This window comes from Balaenoptera physalus (assembly GCF_965194825.1).
Source record: "Balaenoptera physalus genome assembly, chromosome: 18".
NCBI lineage: Eukaryota > Metazoa > Chordata > Mammalia > Artiodactyla > Balaenopteridae > Balaenoptera > Balaenoptera physalus.
This window is the reverse complement of record NC_138899.1, coordinates 57,805,859-57,823,123: the sequence shown is the minus strand read 5'-3', so window position 1 is coordinate 57,823,123 and position 17,265 is coordinate 57,805,859. Positions and strand designations below refer to the sequence as shown.

Here is a 17,265-nt window from a genome sequence, read left to right as displayed (position 1 = left end):
TAAAGGGTAAATAATGCTTTTCTGGACCGACTCCAAGGTGAAAGTCAACCAGGTGGCCTCCAGCACTTTGGAGGCAATTGGAATATGAATAGTGGTAACAGCTGGGTGAGTTTTTTTTTTTTTCTAAAAAAATTTCTTTCAAAGTTGAAGAATGAAAACAATGAGAGTTTTAAAAATATGTTGTGGCCTTCTCCCCAGATACTATTTTTTTTGGCGTGCTATTCAGCTGTGTGATGGACAGTCAGCCAGGGTGATTACTGTAAATTCCACAATAGCTTCTGAGAGATGGAGAAGGTCCTGATTTCAGCTCCAGTCAATGCCAATCACAATAAAAAATGACACCTGCCCTTTGTTTGCTGTGTGATTGCCTGGACTGCAAGGCTTTTTTAAAAATCACCCTTTGTCCAGACCTAAAACAAAAACAAATGAACATTTTTTTTCAGGAAGATTTTCAGCAAAATATGGTTATAAAAATAGTAAGCATTCTCTTGTAATATATTCTTACAGTGAAACTAGCAGGTCAAAGAAACCAGCATTTAATTTTTCACTACAAAGTGATTTTTAAAAACCCCTACAGCTAAATGCACTTTTTGAAAATGAAATGTTCTTACAGATTTCCGTGAAGAAAACCTTGCAACTGTGTTGTAATATGTGTGTAATGTGTTTTGTGTGCACAATATATTATTGAAACAGCACCAAAGCTTTGGAATGTATGGAATTGTGGAGTTTGCAATGTGTACAGAATCAAAACTAACTACAGTGGGTTTTACAATTTAATTGAAGCCCAAGTGCATATGTACCTACTCAAAAAAAAAAAAAAAGAACGGATAGAAACCTTTAAACTGGTAAAATACAACAAAGTAATCAAATGCTTGCTGACCTGGAAACTCTAGAGGAAATCACCCCTTAACAAATACTTGATGGACAAAAGATCATTTTTGAGAATACAATCTGTTAAAAATCTTATATGCATGTTTCCTTGGAATGCATCTAGTGGTTAAAATTTATGGATAGATTTCAAAAATGTATATATATATTGAAGATAATTAAGTGTAGGCAAATTTGTAGAGAATGCACAGTGGATGTGTCTATTTATAATGTATGCTCATGTGTATCACTATGGATTCAGAATAGGGACAATGTACAAGACAGAAAAAATCAAAACACAGTATCTTTGCATCTTGTGTGAAATTGACAAATTACTGACATAAGAATACGTGAGTAGGAATCATGTGGAAAATAGGGCATTGTGAATTTAAGACTATCCAAGTTTACAGAATTTATAAGTTGTGAAATGTGATTGAAACTCAGATTTTGGACAGGACTTGGAAACTTGCTGTACATTTTCTCCTCTACTTAATAATTCCCCCCCACCCCGCACCAATTTAGAAGGTACATATATGTAGAAAAATACCTGGGATTGAAGGGAAGATGATGGGAGAGAGTAAATGAATACTGCATGGGCTGCTGTTAGGAGAATGAGGATATGGGAGTCTGGCTCACCACTGACTATTGGTAGGTCTTAGGTAAGTGAGCTGTGAATCTCCACTTAGGTTCCTCACAGATAAAAAGAGCGGAACATTGCTTTCTCATGATGTGATGTGAGTGAGGATGATTGAAGATTCCTTAGTAACACAGGCATATCCAAGTCCAAAGTGGATATTGGCTTTTCCCTTGCGTGAAAGAAGCAGTGACACAAAGGTGAGAACTTGCTCAGTCTCCCATCTCCACCTCACTTACCTACACACATCTCTTCCTCTATGTCTGCTTTTCCTTATGGACCAGATTCTATCTCCTCCTCCTACTGGGGGACTTTGTTCTAACAACGTTCTTCTCTCTCTCCTGAACTGTCAGCTGTCTTCTTGACTAGAAAATTCCCATCAGCAGAAAACTTAAATAAATATACATTATATATTGAAGCCCCTTTCCCTCTTGCTACTGTCCTGTTTCTTTGTTCCCCTTTAGAGAAAAACTTTGAGGTATCTGTCTGTCTCCAATTTCTTTCCTCCCTTTTCTCTTAAACCCAGTCTAATCGGAATTTAGACCATAACTGTCTAACCACAATGTTCTTCTCATGGTTACTGACATTGTCTACATTACAAATCAAATGGTTATTTCTCAATTTTCATCTTTTGACTGATCAGCATCATTTGTCATGGTGAATCACTGCCTCCTCTTTGAACCTCTTTCTTTTCTTGGCTTCTGGGACACTGTACTCTCCTGGGTTTCCACCTATTTCAGTGGCCACTCCTTTCTATTCTCCTTTGCTGAATCCCCTGTATCTTTCTGTCCTCTTAACACTGGAGTGCCTCAGGGATCCACCTTGGACCATCTTCTTTACATTTATTTAATACCTTCATGGCCCCATTCATTCTCATGAAATTAAATACCAATATGCTCTGTACTCCCAAATTTCAATTGCCAGCCTAGACCTCTTCCTCTAGACTTGCAGATCCATTTGTCTACCCAACATCCCTACTTGCATGTCTAAGACAGTTCAACCTTAACATGTCTAAAACTTCACCTTTGATCCTCTTTACCCCAATGCTCTATCTTCACTTTTTCCTGTTTGCATAACAGTACAACCCATCTCTCACATCCTCACAGCTGACCCATCAGCGAATCTTCTTGACTCTTCCTTCAAAATAGATCCCAACCTCTATCACTGCTCATCTCAATTCTTGAAATAGTCTCCTCGATGGTTTCCTTGCTTCCACACTTACCCACCTAGAGTCTGTTCTCAATATGAGACTGAAAAATAAGTCAGATCCTGTCACTCCTCTGCCTCTCCAGTGGCTCTGACAACTCTCCAAATGTTTGGAGTAAAAGCCAAAGTCCTTAGAGTAAAAGCCAAAGGATTTGTATTTACTAATCCTTACAGGGGCTCCATGATCTACACCCCACTCTACTCCTCTGGCACTCTCCTCCTACTGCCCTTCTTCCTCATTCCTCCCAGCCATGCCAGCTTTCTGGCTGTTCTTTGAAAACTTAAGAACTGGCTGCTCCCTCTGTACTCTTCTCCAAAGTATCCAAATGATTTGTTCTCTTTCAAGTATTTTCTTGAGTTCCAAGAATTCTTTGGCCATTCATTTAATGCTGCCACCTGTGCCCTTACCCCAGGCTCTTGTCATTCTCTTTGCAGTCTCCATTTCTTTATTCAATAGCACTCTGCAACTTCTAACATCATTTTCTTAGATGTTTTGTTGACTAATTACTCTTATTCTCTCCCTGTGGTAATTTATGTTCCATCTTCCATCAGAGCAGGGCCATTTGACAGTTTTGTTCACTGATATATCCCAAGCATAACACAGTGACTGGAACTTACCACAAGCACAGGGAAACATGTGGTTGTGGCTGAGGTCACCAAAATGACAGAGATTTAGAACCAAATGATTTGATATACTAAAATGATTAGGTACTGAATTTAAAATAACTATGTATAAAACATTTGATGGAATAAATATTGGATTTGAAACGATGAGCAAAAACAAGAGATAAAGACAACCAGGAAGATTTCAAAGAGAGCAGAACAGAACTTCTAGGAATAAAAAAATATAATCTTTGAAATTAAAGCACCCAATGAATTTATAACAAAAAGAATACAAATAAAGAACTAAACCAAAGTATCATTTTTCATCTATTATTTGGCAAAGCACAAGAGACTGACAACATACTCTGTTGGCAAGACTGGGGAAACAGTTTCTTTCACACTTTGTCGGTGGGAATTCAAAATGATTTAAACCATATCTAGATTAGTTACTGTCTTCCCATAAAATAAAAATCAGGCCTACACATATTACAGAAAAGTTTTACTAAATGTTCAAGCAACAGATTATTCCAAATGTCTAGAATGTTTTCCAGATAAATGAAAAGGAGGGAGTATTCTTCCAAAGGATTAAGCAGGTGAATTTAACTGTGAATCAAAATCAAAGACTATATAGAAAATAAATTATAGGCCAGTCTCATTCATAAACATAGATTAAAAAAATCACAACAAAATTTTGACAGATTCAATAATGAATTTCTTTAAAAAAGCATAGTATATCCTTATCAAATTATATTCACCCCAGAAGTACAAGCTTGGCTTATCACAAATAAAAAAAAACCCAGAAAAATCTCCGAGATAATTTACCTCATAAATTATAGGAGAAACACCATATGATCATCTCAATAGATACAGAGAAAGCATTTGATAAGTTTCAATACTCATTTGCAGTCAAAACTTCTAGCAAACTAGGAATAGAAAAGAAATTTCTTTAGCTAATACAGGGATCAAAGTTCTATAATAAAAACACATCAAAAGCTTTTCTTTTGAATCAGATATAAGCATTGAAAAGGAAAAAATTTATAAATCACAGATGATACAATTATCTACCTAGAAAATCCAAAAGAATTTATATTAAAATTATTAGAATAAACAAGGGCCTAGCCATGTTGGTAGATATAGGATCAATATGTAAGAACTAACTTTGTCTCTACACGTGGAGAATCAACAAAAGAACCTAATAAAAAGGTAAAACCAAAGATGTATATTACCTTTAAAATACCTATAAAATTTTATAGAAAGACATTAAGGAATAAATAAACAAATGGTGTTTTACCTCGTTAATGGATATGAATGAGCTCTCAAATAATCTGTTGATTTAGTTAAATTCTAATCAGAGCAAAGAACCAAGAATAGCCAGTTCACTCCTAAAAATATAGAAGTACATATGGGACTTAATAAAATATTTAATATGGTATAGAATTGGCACAGGCAGACCCAACTATTTCTAGAATTTTGTTGTATGACAAAAGGCAGAGCCCATCATCAGGGGAAAATGGACTCTTCAACAAATGCTGTTGGGACAATTGAGTACCCACATGAAATCATAAAAAAAATCAATTCCAGGTAGAGTAAAGCTTATAAATAGAAAGGAAGACTTTTTAAATTCTAGAAGAAAATAGACTGTTTATAAAATTGAGCTAGGGAGGACTTCATAAGACCCAAGGTATAAACTAAAAAGAAATGATAAATATACATTAAAATAAAACATCTGTTCATCAAAGGACACCATACAAAAATAAGAAAAGTTATAAACTAAACTTTTATTGTGGATATGTTTTATAAATAACAAGTGGACAAGAGGTTAGTATACAGAATATATTTAGAATGTGGCATTTGTTTAGAAGTTGGTAGATAACAGTTGAGCTCCTACAAGGAATGAGAGAGGAGAGCTCACAGATGGGGCTTGGAGGATATGTTGGAATCAGTAAAAAGCCAAAGACAGAGAAAGAAAGGAGGAAGGCAGAAAATATGATAAAACTATGATGAAAGCCAAAGAAAGAAAAACTTGTTTCTTGAAACATCATATAGACACTTAAGTAGTAGGCCTTTGATCAGCATATTTTGGGTAGAAAAATTAGACCAATCTTTATTTTTAAAGCTTTTTCTAATTTAAATCACATTCTTCTCAGGTTACTTAATACATATTTGTTCTTTGATTATTTATTTATAATTTTTATTTTTTAAAGATTTTATTGGAGTATAGTTGATTTACAATGTTGTGTTAGTTTCAGATGTACGGCAAAATGATTCAGTTATACCTATACATGTATTCATTTTTTTTTTTTTAAATGGGAATTACTTATTTATTTATTTATTTATGGCTGTGTTGGGTCTTCGTTTCTATGCGAGGGCTTTCTCTAGTTGCGGCAAGTGGGGGCCACTCTTCCTCGCGGTGCGTGGGCCTCTCACTATCGCGGCCTCTCTTGTTGTGGAGCACAGGTTCCAGACGCACAGGCTCAGTAATTGTGGCTCACAGGCCTAGTTGCTCCGCGGCATGTGGGATCTTCCCAGACAAGGGCTTGAACCCGTCTCCCCTGCATTGGCAGGCAGATTCTCAACGACTGCACCACCAGGGAAGCCCCCATGTATTCATTCTTATTCAGATTCTTTTCTCATATAGATTATCACAGAATATTGAGTAGAGTTCTCTGTGTTATACAGTAGGTCCTTGTTGGTTATGTATCTTATATATAGTAGTGTGTGTTAATCCCATGCTCCTGATTTATCCCTTCCCCTCCCTCTGGTAACCATAAATTTGTTTTAGATATCTGTAAGTCGGCTTCTGTCTTGTAAGTAAGTTCATTTGTATATTTAAAAAAAATTAGATTCCATATATGAGTGATATCATATGATATTTGTCTTTGTCTGACTTACTTCACTTAGCATGATAATCTCTAGGTCCATCCATGTTGCTGCAAATGGCATTATTTCATTCTTTTTTTATGGCTGAGTAATATTCCATTGTATATATGTACCACATCTTCTTTATCCATTCCTCTGTCGATGGACATTTAGGTTGCTTCCATGTCTTGGCTATTGTAAATAGTGCTGCAGTGAACAATGGGGTGCATGTATCTTTTCAAATTATAGTTTTCTCCGGATATATGCCCAGGAGTGGGATTGCTGGATCATATGTAACTCTATTTTTAGTTTTTTAAGGACGCTCTATACTGTTCTCCATAGTACCATATTCTTTGATAATTTAAAATTGCTTTTTTTTTTTTTTTATTTTTTAATTTTTTTTTATAATGATGATGATGACGTTGTTGAGATGTTTCCTTCGCTAATTGAGCTAAGGTCTTTTTTTTTTTTTAAAGAAATTCACGTTCTTTTATTTATTTATTTATTTATGACTGTGTTGCGTCTTCATTTCTGTGCGAGGGCTTTCTCTAGTTGTGGCAAGTGGGGACCACTCCTCATCGCGGTGCGTGGGCCTCTCACCATCGCGGCCTCTCTTGTTGCGGAGCACAGGCTCCAGACGCGCAGGCTCAGCAATTGTGGCTCACGGGCCCAGTCGCTCCATGGCATGTGGGATCCTCCCAGACCAGGGCCCGAACCCGTGTCCCCTGCATTGGCAGGCAGATTCTCAACCACTGCACCACCAGGGAAGCCCTAAAATTGCTTTTATATTAAAAATTTTTTTGGTCTTCTAGAGTCCTTTATTACTTTTCATGATGCATCTAGGGTAGGATGTTTAAAGAATCACTTCAAACGATCCTTTCTCTGATACCAGTAGGTGAGACCCTTTGAGATGCTGTGACAACGCTGAATCCAGTGTCTTCAAAGGCAGTTAAGCATTTGCCATGACCCATGAGGCAACCTGAAATTTTAGTTTCCCAGAATGTTAGAGCACCAATAGTCTGAATCCCAGGTGTACCTTGGCCCAGCAGTCTGGGAGGCTTGATGGAGATGTCATGACTGTTTGCACATAGTGGGGGGAGGGGACTCATTTAAGTCTATCTCCTTTCCTCAACGTCCCCTTAGAAGTCACCTTCCTACTGTACCTCTACTCCATACAGTTCCATTTAAATTGCTCTGCTCCATACTATATTTGCCCTGTCCTTGCTGTAACTATGGAGGTGGGTGACAATATTTGTGAACACTATTAGTTGTGACCCGTGTTAGCCTATCTCTCAGAACACAGCTGACGAGCTATCATTCAATAAGCCATTACATTGTTGACAGAGACCATTTTGTGACTCAAAATGGAACTTGAAAATTAAATCATTTCACTGGGACTTGAAATCATTGAAAAAATAGTCAGGTAGTCAGAGTGTTTTTTGGAGGAACTTCATTTTGGATTTACAAAGGCTTTGAATTTTGTTGCTGGTACTAATTTTTGTTTTCTTTTTCTTCCAGGATATATGAGAAATATTTGCTTACATCTGGCCTTTGTCAACTGACCTTGAAAAACCACACGAGATGTTTTTCCTTCTTGCAGCTTTGTTCAGCCTCACTGTTTTTACCTTGACTTCCACTGCCCACCCACTCAGCTGAGCAGCTGGGGATGACTGGTTTCTCCCTGTCATTATTTATGCATGTTTGTAGGAGCTGATTACTGAACTCATATTTAATCTCTACTGCCAGTGAAATGCTGCATTATTTTTCTAATTGGTTTCACCTCTTATTGGAAGTATAATTATAGACGTGTTAGTAAGATAGAAAAGGAGGGAATCATTTGATGCTTTCAGGTTAGCGAGAGCTGTGGGTGCTGCATGCTTGTCTCTCTAAACAGCTAATTCTTATCTAATTCTCAGATCAGGTTTGGGGAAGCTTTGGCACCTTTAGATTTGAATCCCTACTTTCTGCATGCTTGTCTCTCTAAACAGCTAATTCTTATCTAATTCTCAGATCAGGTTTGGGGAAGCTTTGGCACCTTTAGATTTGAATCCCTACTTTCTTAATTCAGGGCACAAATGTGAGCCAAAGAAAAAATAAATCTTTTATATGCTTTTAAACAAATTTATAAATAAAATTTGAATTGCTTCTGTATAAATGGCTTGTGTTTGTTTTTTAATGAAAAGCTCTTGAGGGGTCTCATTTTTATATTCTCCTTTACAGTCCATAGAGATCAAATGTAGTACTATAATCACTATTGGATTTGGCTTTGGTCTTGACTTACTTACTAATACTGTTCCTCTGGTTTTTCAGAGTGGGACAGTTCATTTCCTGAGAGGCCATGAAAAAATCAGCTAGACACAGATACCATGTGTGGTTTGTAGGTATTTTGGAAACTTGTCTTTGCTCATGCAATCTATTTCCTATTACTAATTCAGGAGGCTTTCCTGTTCTACTTTTATGACCTTGAACCAGTTTATAGACACTAGTGTGAGAATACTGGTTTTCCACACTGTATGGTCTGGCCACCCCCCATCCCCCCACGTTATGCAGGTGAAGCACTGTAGCACTGCATTTAGTCTTAGAAGGAAGGTTGGAAGAGTAGATAATTTTTGCAGCTGGACACGAGTAGACAACACTTTGCAGCATTTAAGAGATCTTCTGTGTTACCAACTGCTCTGTTGAAAGTAACTTTCTAAACCTTTATTTAGGGAAACACTGGGATTTCAGGTTCTTGGGCCGAGATTGGGGGAGCTCACGGAAGTGGGGTGAGGGTGTGGTACAGAAAGAGCTGCACTGGGTGGTGGTGGCTGACAGCAGATGGTGCTCAGCTCGTTTCTTTGGAGTAAATAATGCAGACACTCTTGGTTTCCCTCACTTCTGCCAGCTGAACCTACGTTAGTGCTGTTGACAGTAATATAAAATGTTTCGTCCATCTGAAATCTTTGTCACTGCCTAATATGGGGAAAATGAAATCCCTCAGCCTGGATTGGAAACACCGCCAAACTGACTGTAAGTGTGTGAATGTCACAGGCATTTTACTGCTGTGGCATGCAGCCATTTCAGTCCTACACCTGCCAGCCTGGCTACCTCACAGTCCACGGTCATGTTCTGGTTTTTGTGTCTACGCTTGGCATTCCTCACTTGCTGCTATTTTCCAGTGTGTAACCAGGAGTCAATATAGGGGAAAGAGATGCTTTCTTACTTTGGGGACTCTTAGGAAAGTTGGTGTCAATTTCTCTTCTACTGCCTGCCATATCCTGCATTCCCAAAGATTTTGTTCAGGTGTCTGGTCTCATAAAAAAAATCATTGCGCAGGTATGGAAAATTGTGACTTTATGGCCAAAATTATCTCGACTACATATGGGATGGTAAACATCTTCCTTGAACAATTCTCTATGTAGGTAGAAGTAACCAGGAAAGAAGCAAGAGTTGCTGTGTAAGGGAGTCTACCATTTTGCTTTTCATATTTAATCTGCTCTTGATTGGAATACAGTTTGACTTTTGGGTAACCCTGGATAGGAATCCCAAAATTCCAATCACCTTTTCTATGCTTTTAAAGTACATTTTCTGAAAAAGAGAATAAAAATGAGACAAACTGTTACAAAAGTAGTAAGTTTTTGTTACAGACACTTTAGACATACAGACGAGTAATAAAAAGGAAAAAAATTGGTGATTGTTTTTTTTTCAGATTCTATTTGTTGATCTTCACACCTTAGTATTTTGGTATGCATCCTTCCAGATATTTTTATCTGTATGTGTATCAAAATCCCTGCAATAAAATCCTTACAGATACTTGTCTAATGATTGGATGAGGACAAATACCTTGAATTAGAACTGGTGGTTTTAAGGGAATCCACATTTATAGGGGTTTTAATATATGTAGTTAAATTACTTTCCCAAAAGTTGACATCAGTATTTACTGCCACCAGAAGTATGCTCTATACCCTCCCTCATCCCATTACTATTTTTTAAAAATCTTCGCTTTTAGATGTAGAGAATGGACTTGAGGACACGGGGAGGGGGAAGGGTAAGCTGGGACGAAGTGAGGGAGTGGCATGGACATATATACACTACCAATGTAAAATAGATAGCTAGTGGGAAGCAGCCACATAGCACAGGGAGATCAGCTAAGTGCTTTGTGACCACCTAGAGGGGTGGGATAGGGAGGGTGGGAGGGAGACGCAAGAGGGAGGAGATATGGGGATATATGTATATGTATAACTGATTCACTTTGTTATAAAGCAGAAACTAACACACCATTGTAAAGCAATTATACTCCAATAAAGATGTAAAAAAAAAAAAAATCTTCCTTTATATGTTGAGTGAAAAATGTCATTTGGAGAGCTTAATCCCTCTTTTCTTTTTCCTTAGGTCTACTGGTCATTTTTTATCTTCTTTTGTGTGCGTGCATGCATGCGTGTGTGTGTGTGTGTGTATAGTTGATTTGTAAAAGATTTCTCTTTTGAGATATTACGTTGCAAATATTCTAATTTTTATAAATCTTTTAATTTAGTATTTAATTTAGTATTGGGTTTTAAATATTTGTGTATGGGGATGTATCAATCTTTTCCCTTTGTGGTTTCTTCTTGGTGTTATGTTGATAGATTTTAAAATGTGCAGCAAGGCAGCAACCCACCCAATGAGAAAATGAAGGACTTCTCCTGGGTGTAGTTATGGGCGATATGGGGCAGAAGATCTTACTCCGTTCATAGCATAGACGTGAGCTCACAGGTTTGTTTTATGTATTTTTACACCGGAGAAGTATTTCCTGTGGTCCCTAAACACTTTGTTTAGGTTGAAAAAAATTAGATTCCTTCCATAGATTGAGCTTGTTAAACATTATAAAAATTCTCTAAGCTGATTTTTAACTTGAAGATTTGTTTGTCTTTTAGAAAGTATCTTTAGGAAATTACATTATAGTTATAGTAAATGTAGAAATATTTCCCTCCAAAATAAAGCACTTGGCATTTATAAAAATGAAAACTTCAAGTTAAAATTCAAAGTTTTGATAACTCTAGCTAAAAATTTGTAATTGATTTTAGGAAACATAAATCATAGAGACAGTGCCTGCAGGCTGAATTTTAACTTCCAGAGTATGAAACAGATGGGCTGCGATTAGCTGGACCTTCTCCTATGAAAGGGCGTGTTTGGAGCTGTGGCTGCCAGAGGAGGTAACAGACATTGTGTTAGAACTATTAATAGGTAGAAGAAAATAGTAAGAAGGCTGTGGGCTTTTTGTTTTTAATTCTATGAACCAGTGTACCTAGTAGGTAGCTCTGGGCCAGTGTCCATGAAATAAGATTGGAGTGATGAATAATATACTTACATGAGGAAGAAAAAATATGCCTTTCAAGTTACTGTAAGGATTACAGAGAGAATTAGTACACGTTAGGAATTTCAGGTAGAGGCTCTGTGTTGCACCCCTTTTCTTTTTGAATAGTCCATTGTTCAACAGTGGCATTTAAAAAGGATCATAGAAAGAGGATTTTTTTTTTCTCACAGAATCATATGCTCAAAACTGAGGGTTTTTAAAGCAGATAAAGGCAAATGGCAGAAAAATTTTATTACATTTATTACATGTTATTGTGCCATCTGCTGGGGCAGAGGATACAGGGAGACCTGCGCTGTAACATGCACTTCCCCTAGTAAGCTGATTATTATAATCCCTTTGCCCTACCACTCAGAGCTTCATACCCATGCTCCAGCCTCCCTTACTTCCCCGAAGAGCACTGCTACAGCTGAGCTGGAGGAATTGTTCACTCAGTCATCAGAGGGTAGACATCTCATTCTCCACAAAATGTTACGTGAGTGATCAACCCTGGACTATGAACTGGTTAGAAATTTTAATTTTTATATTTTAGACACCAGAATTGTGCCAAAATGGAGCAGAAAATGTGCTTTAGTAATGAGACAGCAGAAACAGATGAGAGAGAAATATTTGAAATTGGACATTGTGAATTAGGAAAAATCAGAAATCAAAATTTAAATACAATATTTATAGTCTTTTTTTTAAAGATTTTTTTTTTTTGATGTGGACCATTTTTAAAGTCTTCATTGAATTTGTTATAATACTGCTTCTGTTTTATGTTTTGGTTTTTTGGCCACAAGGCATGTGGGATCTTAGCTCCCCGACCAGGGATCGAACCTGCAACCCCTGCACTGGAAGGCGAAGTCTTAACCACTGGACCGCCAGGGAAGTCCCTCTAGTCTGTTTTGAATATGGCACCATGGAGACACAAAGATAAATGGTACCGTTCCTGTCCTGAGGGAATGGAGTGGTCAGGATAGACAAGGTTATGCGACCGTAGTAAATCCCCATATCTCAGTGGATTGGTAGTATTTGTTTCTTGATTATGCTGCACTTCAAGTACAGGTGAGCAAGAGGCTCTGCTCACCTTTGTCCCTCAAGGGCCCAAGCTGATGAAGCCTCCATTTCCCTGTGTGCTTCCCCTACAGCAAGGGGAAGAGATAGTAGCAGTATCTTGTATTGGGTAATTAAATGCTTTCCCAGGAAATGGTGCATGCCATTATTGTTCATATATTATTGGCCAGAACAAATCACATGGCTATCCCCAACTTTAAAGGGAGTGGGAAATACAATTCTACAATGTTCGCAGAAGGAAGAAGAGAACAGGAACATTTGTAAATACTTCTAATGACTACCCCCAAAAATGCGCTGTAAGGTTGAAGAAGAAACACCCATGAAAACTTAAGACATACATATAAATGCAAAACAACAGTAGAAACCCAGTCCAGTTAAAAATTTATTAAGGGGCTACTATATGCCAGGTACTGTGCTAGGCATGAAGACCACAAAGATGTCTAAACCAGCCATGAAAAAACCCTGAGTTAGGGACACAGACACACACAGAGAGCTTAGGAAAAAAATGAGATAGGAACTATGTAAAGCAATGAGGCAAGAAGTGTAAGACATGATGGAAGTCGGAGGGCTTTGTGTACGATATCAAGTAGCTTGGGCTTTTGAAGGGTTATGAGCAGAGAACGGACCTGATTAGATTTTTGTTTTAAATAAATCATGAGAGATCTCACGGAAGGCAGATTTCAGGGAGGCAAGACCAGAGGCAGAGCAACTAGTTAGAGGTGACTGCTTCAGTCCAAATGACCCATGATGAGAGTCCTAAGCTAGAGCACTGAGTAGAGATGGGGAGAACAGAATAGGCATGTGGAATTCTTAGGATATAAAAAACCAGGACTTTGTTAGTGACTGAATATAGATGGAGAGTGACAAGTGAGAGATGAGTTTCATATTTCTAGCCTGGGTCTCTAGTTAAGGGGAGAGAGACCAAGATGGCAGAGTAAGAGGACATGGAGCTCACCTCCCACCCATGAACATATTTCTAGCCTGGGTGAATGTGTTGATGGTGATGTGACCACAAAGACAAAATCTGTGGTATTTCAGAGGACTGGGAGCCCTGATGTGATCAATCAAGAGTTTTAAAGACTATAGATTTAAACCTGGTGAGCTCAGGGACTTTGTCTTGTTCAATGCTGTATTCCCAGTGCCTTGAATGGTGCCTAGCACATAATAGGGATTCAGTGAATATTTGGTAAGTGAATAGGTTTGATGGAGGAGTTAAGATTTTCAGAGATTAAGAGAAATAAGTATGATGGTGGTTGGTGGAGGATTGGGTGCAGGGACATTTAGGGCAAGTAAACCACAGCAAGGCAGTGGTTGTGGTTAAGTGTGTGGGAGGGGAGGACAGGAGGGAGAGCGGGAGAAGGAGAAGTGGGGGAAGGAGGGCGAGAGAGAGAGAGAAAAAGAGAGAGGGGAAAGCTACGTTAGGGGACCAATACAGTTGCTGCTCAGTGTCAAAGGAAGTGGGAAGATCAGAATTAGGAGAGGAGAAACACTCTGAAAGAGCTTCTCTTGATGCTTTGGGATTTCTCATAGCTAACTGACCAACCCCAGGTGTGGCAGCCAAGGTTGGAAAGATTCTTGGGACGAGGCTACCAGACTAAGCTAGTCAGTTCAGCCCCTGTCACTGGCAGCTGCTGGCACAAACCAGTGCTGGCTTTGCCTATTTGTAATTCAAAAAGGATGCGGTGATGCCTGTCCTTCAATGCCTACAGATCATTAGCAATGCCATGAGCCATAGCATCTGGGAAAAAGAAAGGAGAACCACTCAGGAGACGTGAGAGTCTAGCTCTGTCAGCCACTAATGTTGAAACCCTGGACTACTCTCTTACCTCCATGTCTACTTCACAGGATAGTTTTTGGACAACCTGGATGGGCTAAGTGCTCTTAAAAGGTAAATAAGTGTACAAGGTAAGGGAATGGCAAATGCTAAATTAGTATTAAATAGAAAGAGGCTCTCTCAACCCTTGCACTTCAATATTAAAAGTGTTCGCTCTTCTTCCTCCCTACTTTATCACCATCCTACAGAACACCTCTGACTACAGAACACCGTCGACTCTTGCAGGACTCAACCGTCTTTTTTCCCCTCTCATCCATGCATAACTTACTGCCAAGGCTTATCAGTTCGACTTCCACAATATCTCTAGCAATTGTCCCCTGTTTTTCAATTTACTGCCATCCACTTGACTTGGTCCCTCGGTATGTTTCAAAGAGACCACTGTCAGGAAGAACTACCTGATCCTCCTGCCTCCCGCACCTCACTTCCATGGTATTATGGAAGCGACGGGAATCTTGTAAGGAAGCGACTGTGGCATTTTAGGATCTCTGCTAGCCCAGCAGAGGCTGTAAGTGCGCGGACGTCTCAGGTTCTGAATGGATTACAGTGCAGGGCTCTGAGCAACGTGCGCATTCGTTGACTTACCTAACTCACCTAAGCAGGGAGACCTTTTGACAGTCTTCCCCCCCCCCCGCCCCGCCCCCCGGCACGCAGTGAGGACGACCGCGACGAGGCTGCAGCCAGCCCCACGAGGGGGACAGCCGTGCCTCCCTTACCGTCTCAATTCCCCAAGAGAGCTGCTTACCAGAAGCACCGCCGCAGTGGGGACCCAAGGGGCTCACAGGGAACAGGAGACGACGCCACCGCTCGGTCTCCGGCACCTGAACGCCGACCTGGAGCGCTCCAGGGGCACCGCCAAGGGCCAGGCGGGACGCACTCCGGCACCGACGGACGCACGCCGCCGCCGCGGCCCCAGCCAGACCCCACCGCGGGGAGCGCTTCTCGCGAGACGCGCTTCAGCGGCGAAGCGAGAGTGGCAGAGGACGCCGGCCCGCCCAGGCCCTGAGGCTGGGGTCGGGAGACCGGGGGTCGGGCCGGACGCCGCACCCCTGCCTTCCGACACCACCGACCGGCGCGGAGGAGAGGCGAGGGGCCCCGGGCAGAACGAGAAAGGCAGCCCAGTTCGCCATGAACGTCCGTCCATCGTCTGGCGAGGCCTAGACCCGGCCCCAGCGAGCCGGACGTCACCACATCCATCGATCGACCTCAAAGTAAACTTTTAAAACTACTTTTTTTTTATAGTGAAAAGTAAATATTAAAAAGGAATCAGAATAGTTATCCACCCCCTTTAATGAGTTTCTTAAAACACATGTATCTTAAATACCATGCTACTTTATTTTTCTGAAGAATGTGTTTTTCTTTCCACAGCGATGTGGTCTTGCTGTGTTACATTTTTAAAGAAAATTACCTGAAATTTTCTTTGAAGTTGCATTTTGTGGCTGAGAAATTTGAAACGAACCCTCAATGGATCACTGTAGACCATATTATGTTGCAGAATGTACTCTCTCTAGTCTACTTAATGGGATCAGAACAAATTCTAAGTGGATGATATTATCAATTCTAATGTATTTTCAAGGGTAGTTTTTGCCTCCATTCAGAATACCTTTCTTCAGAAAGTATTTTCGCAAGGCAAAGCTTGTCAAGTTAGTTTTCTCTATTTTGCCAAGTTTATATTTTGCAAAATTTAGTTCTCAATTTTCCCCTAGTCTGGTACAGGAAAGATAGGAGCTGTATTTAAAAAAAAAGAAAAGAAAACTTCTTTCTACAATGTGAGATATTACAAAGTGCAGTTATAGAATTTCAAAATTAAATCTTGCATATCATTTGAGCTGTCACCATTTTTTTTATTTTTGGAAACTTAAAAATATTTATTAATTCATTTATAATAACAAAAATCAACCTATTACATGTCAGCGTAAATCACGTTTTTAACAGAAAATATCTATATTTTCCAAAACAAGAGAAAATATGTGAGAAGAGTGGCATTGTTTTACATTAAGTTCTTTTTACATAAATTTACATCACATTTTTTTTTATTCAAACAGAAAGTCACAAAAATTATAATCATCCTCATCAGTTCACTCAGTCCCATGTAATTAATTTTTTTTCATCTTGATCTTTTGTTAGCACTTTTATGAATTCATCAGTTTTCCATTAGAGTTCTGAAAATGCTTATCCATTCAGTTCAGCAGTAGAGTCAGTTACTAGAAACCTGTACTTGTCAGAGTCTTTTCCATGAATTCCTTGAAGATGAAACCCTTTTATAGGAACATTTTTGCAAAAGCATCAGAGTACACCCAGAACTGTCTGTAAATGACAAAAGACTTTAAAATGACCATGGTTAAAGATTTGATGAAAGTTCATAATAATGCAATTGACAAGGAAATTTAGTTATTTCTGAGATATACATTTTAAAGTAATAACTAGAATTATGACTTATAACATTATACCAGAACATATAAGATTTTTAGAAATTTCATGTAATGTCTGAAACATTTATATTAACATATTTCCATACAAATAACCCAAAGAAAGTTTAGTATTAGTTTTTTAAAAATTTTTTTGAATTTTATTTAATTTTTTTTTTATACAGCAGGTTCTTATTAGTCATGAATTTTATACACATCAGTGTATACATGTCAATCCCAATCGCCCAATTCAGCACACCACCATCCCCACCCCACCGCGGCTTTACCCCCTTGGTGTACATACGTCTGTTCTCTACATCTGTGTCTCAACTTCTGCCCTGCAAAACTGGTTCATCTGTACCATTTTTCTAGGTTCCACATACATGCTTTAATATACGATATTTGTTTTTCTCTTTCTGACTTACTTCACTCTGTATGACAGTCACTAGGTCCATCCACGTCTCTACAAATGACT

At 38.9% G+C, this 17,265-nt stretch overlaps 1 protein-coding gene across 6 annotated transcripts in view; it reads left to right on the top strand.

Moving 5' to 3' along the window:
* The window catches only part of EPSTI1 (epithelial stromal interaction 1), a 112,379-nt gene extending 104,055 nt beyond the window's left edge, over positions 1–8,324 (top strand). For 5 of the 6 annotated variants that reach the window (XM_082435410.1, XM_082435407.1, XM_082435406.1 and 2 more), the window contains 2 exons: positions 6–105; positions 7,688–8,324. In XM_082435410.1, the coding sequence (XP_082291536.1) occupies positions 6–105; positions 7,688–7,696 (109 nt within the window). In that variant the 3' untranslated portion in view covers positions 7,697–8,324. Of the gene's footprint in view, positions 1–5; positions 825–7,687 lie in introns of those variants that run through there. The other variant, XM_082435404.1, reaches the window with a different exon arrangement.
* Positions 8,325–17,265: the final 8,941 nt, after the last annotated feature.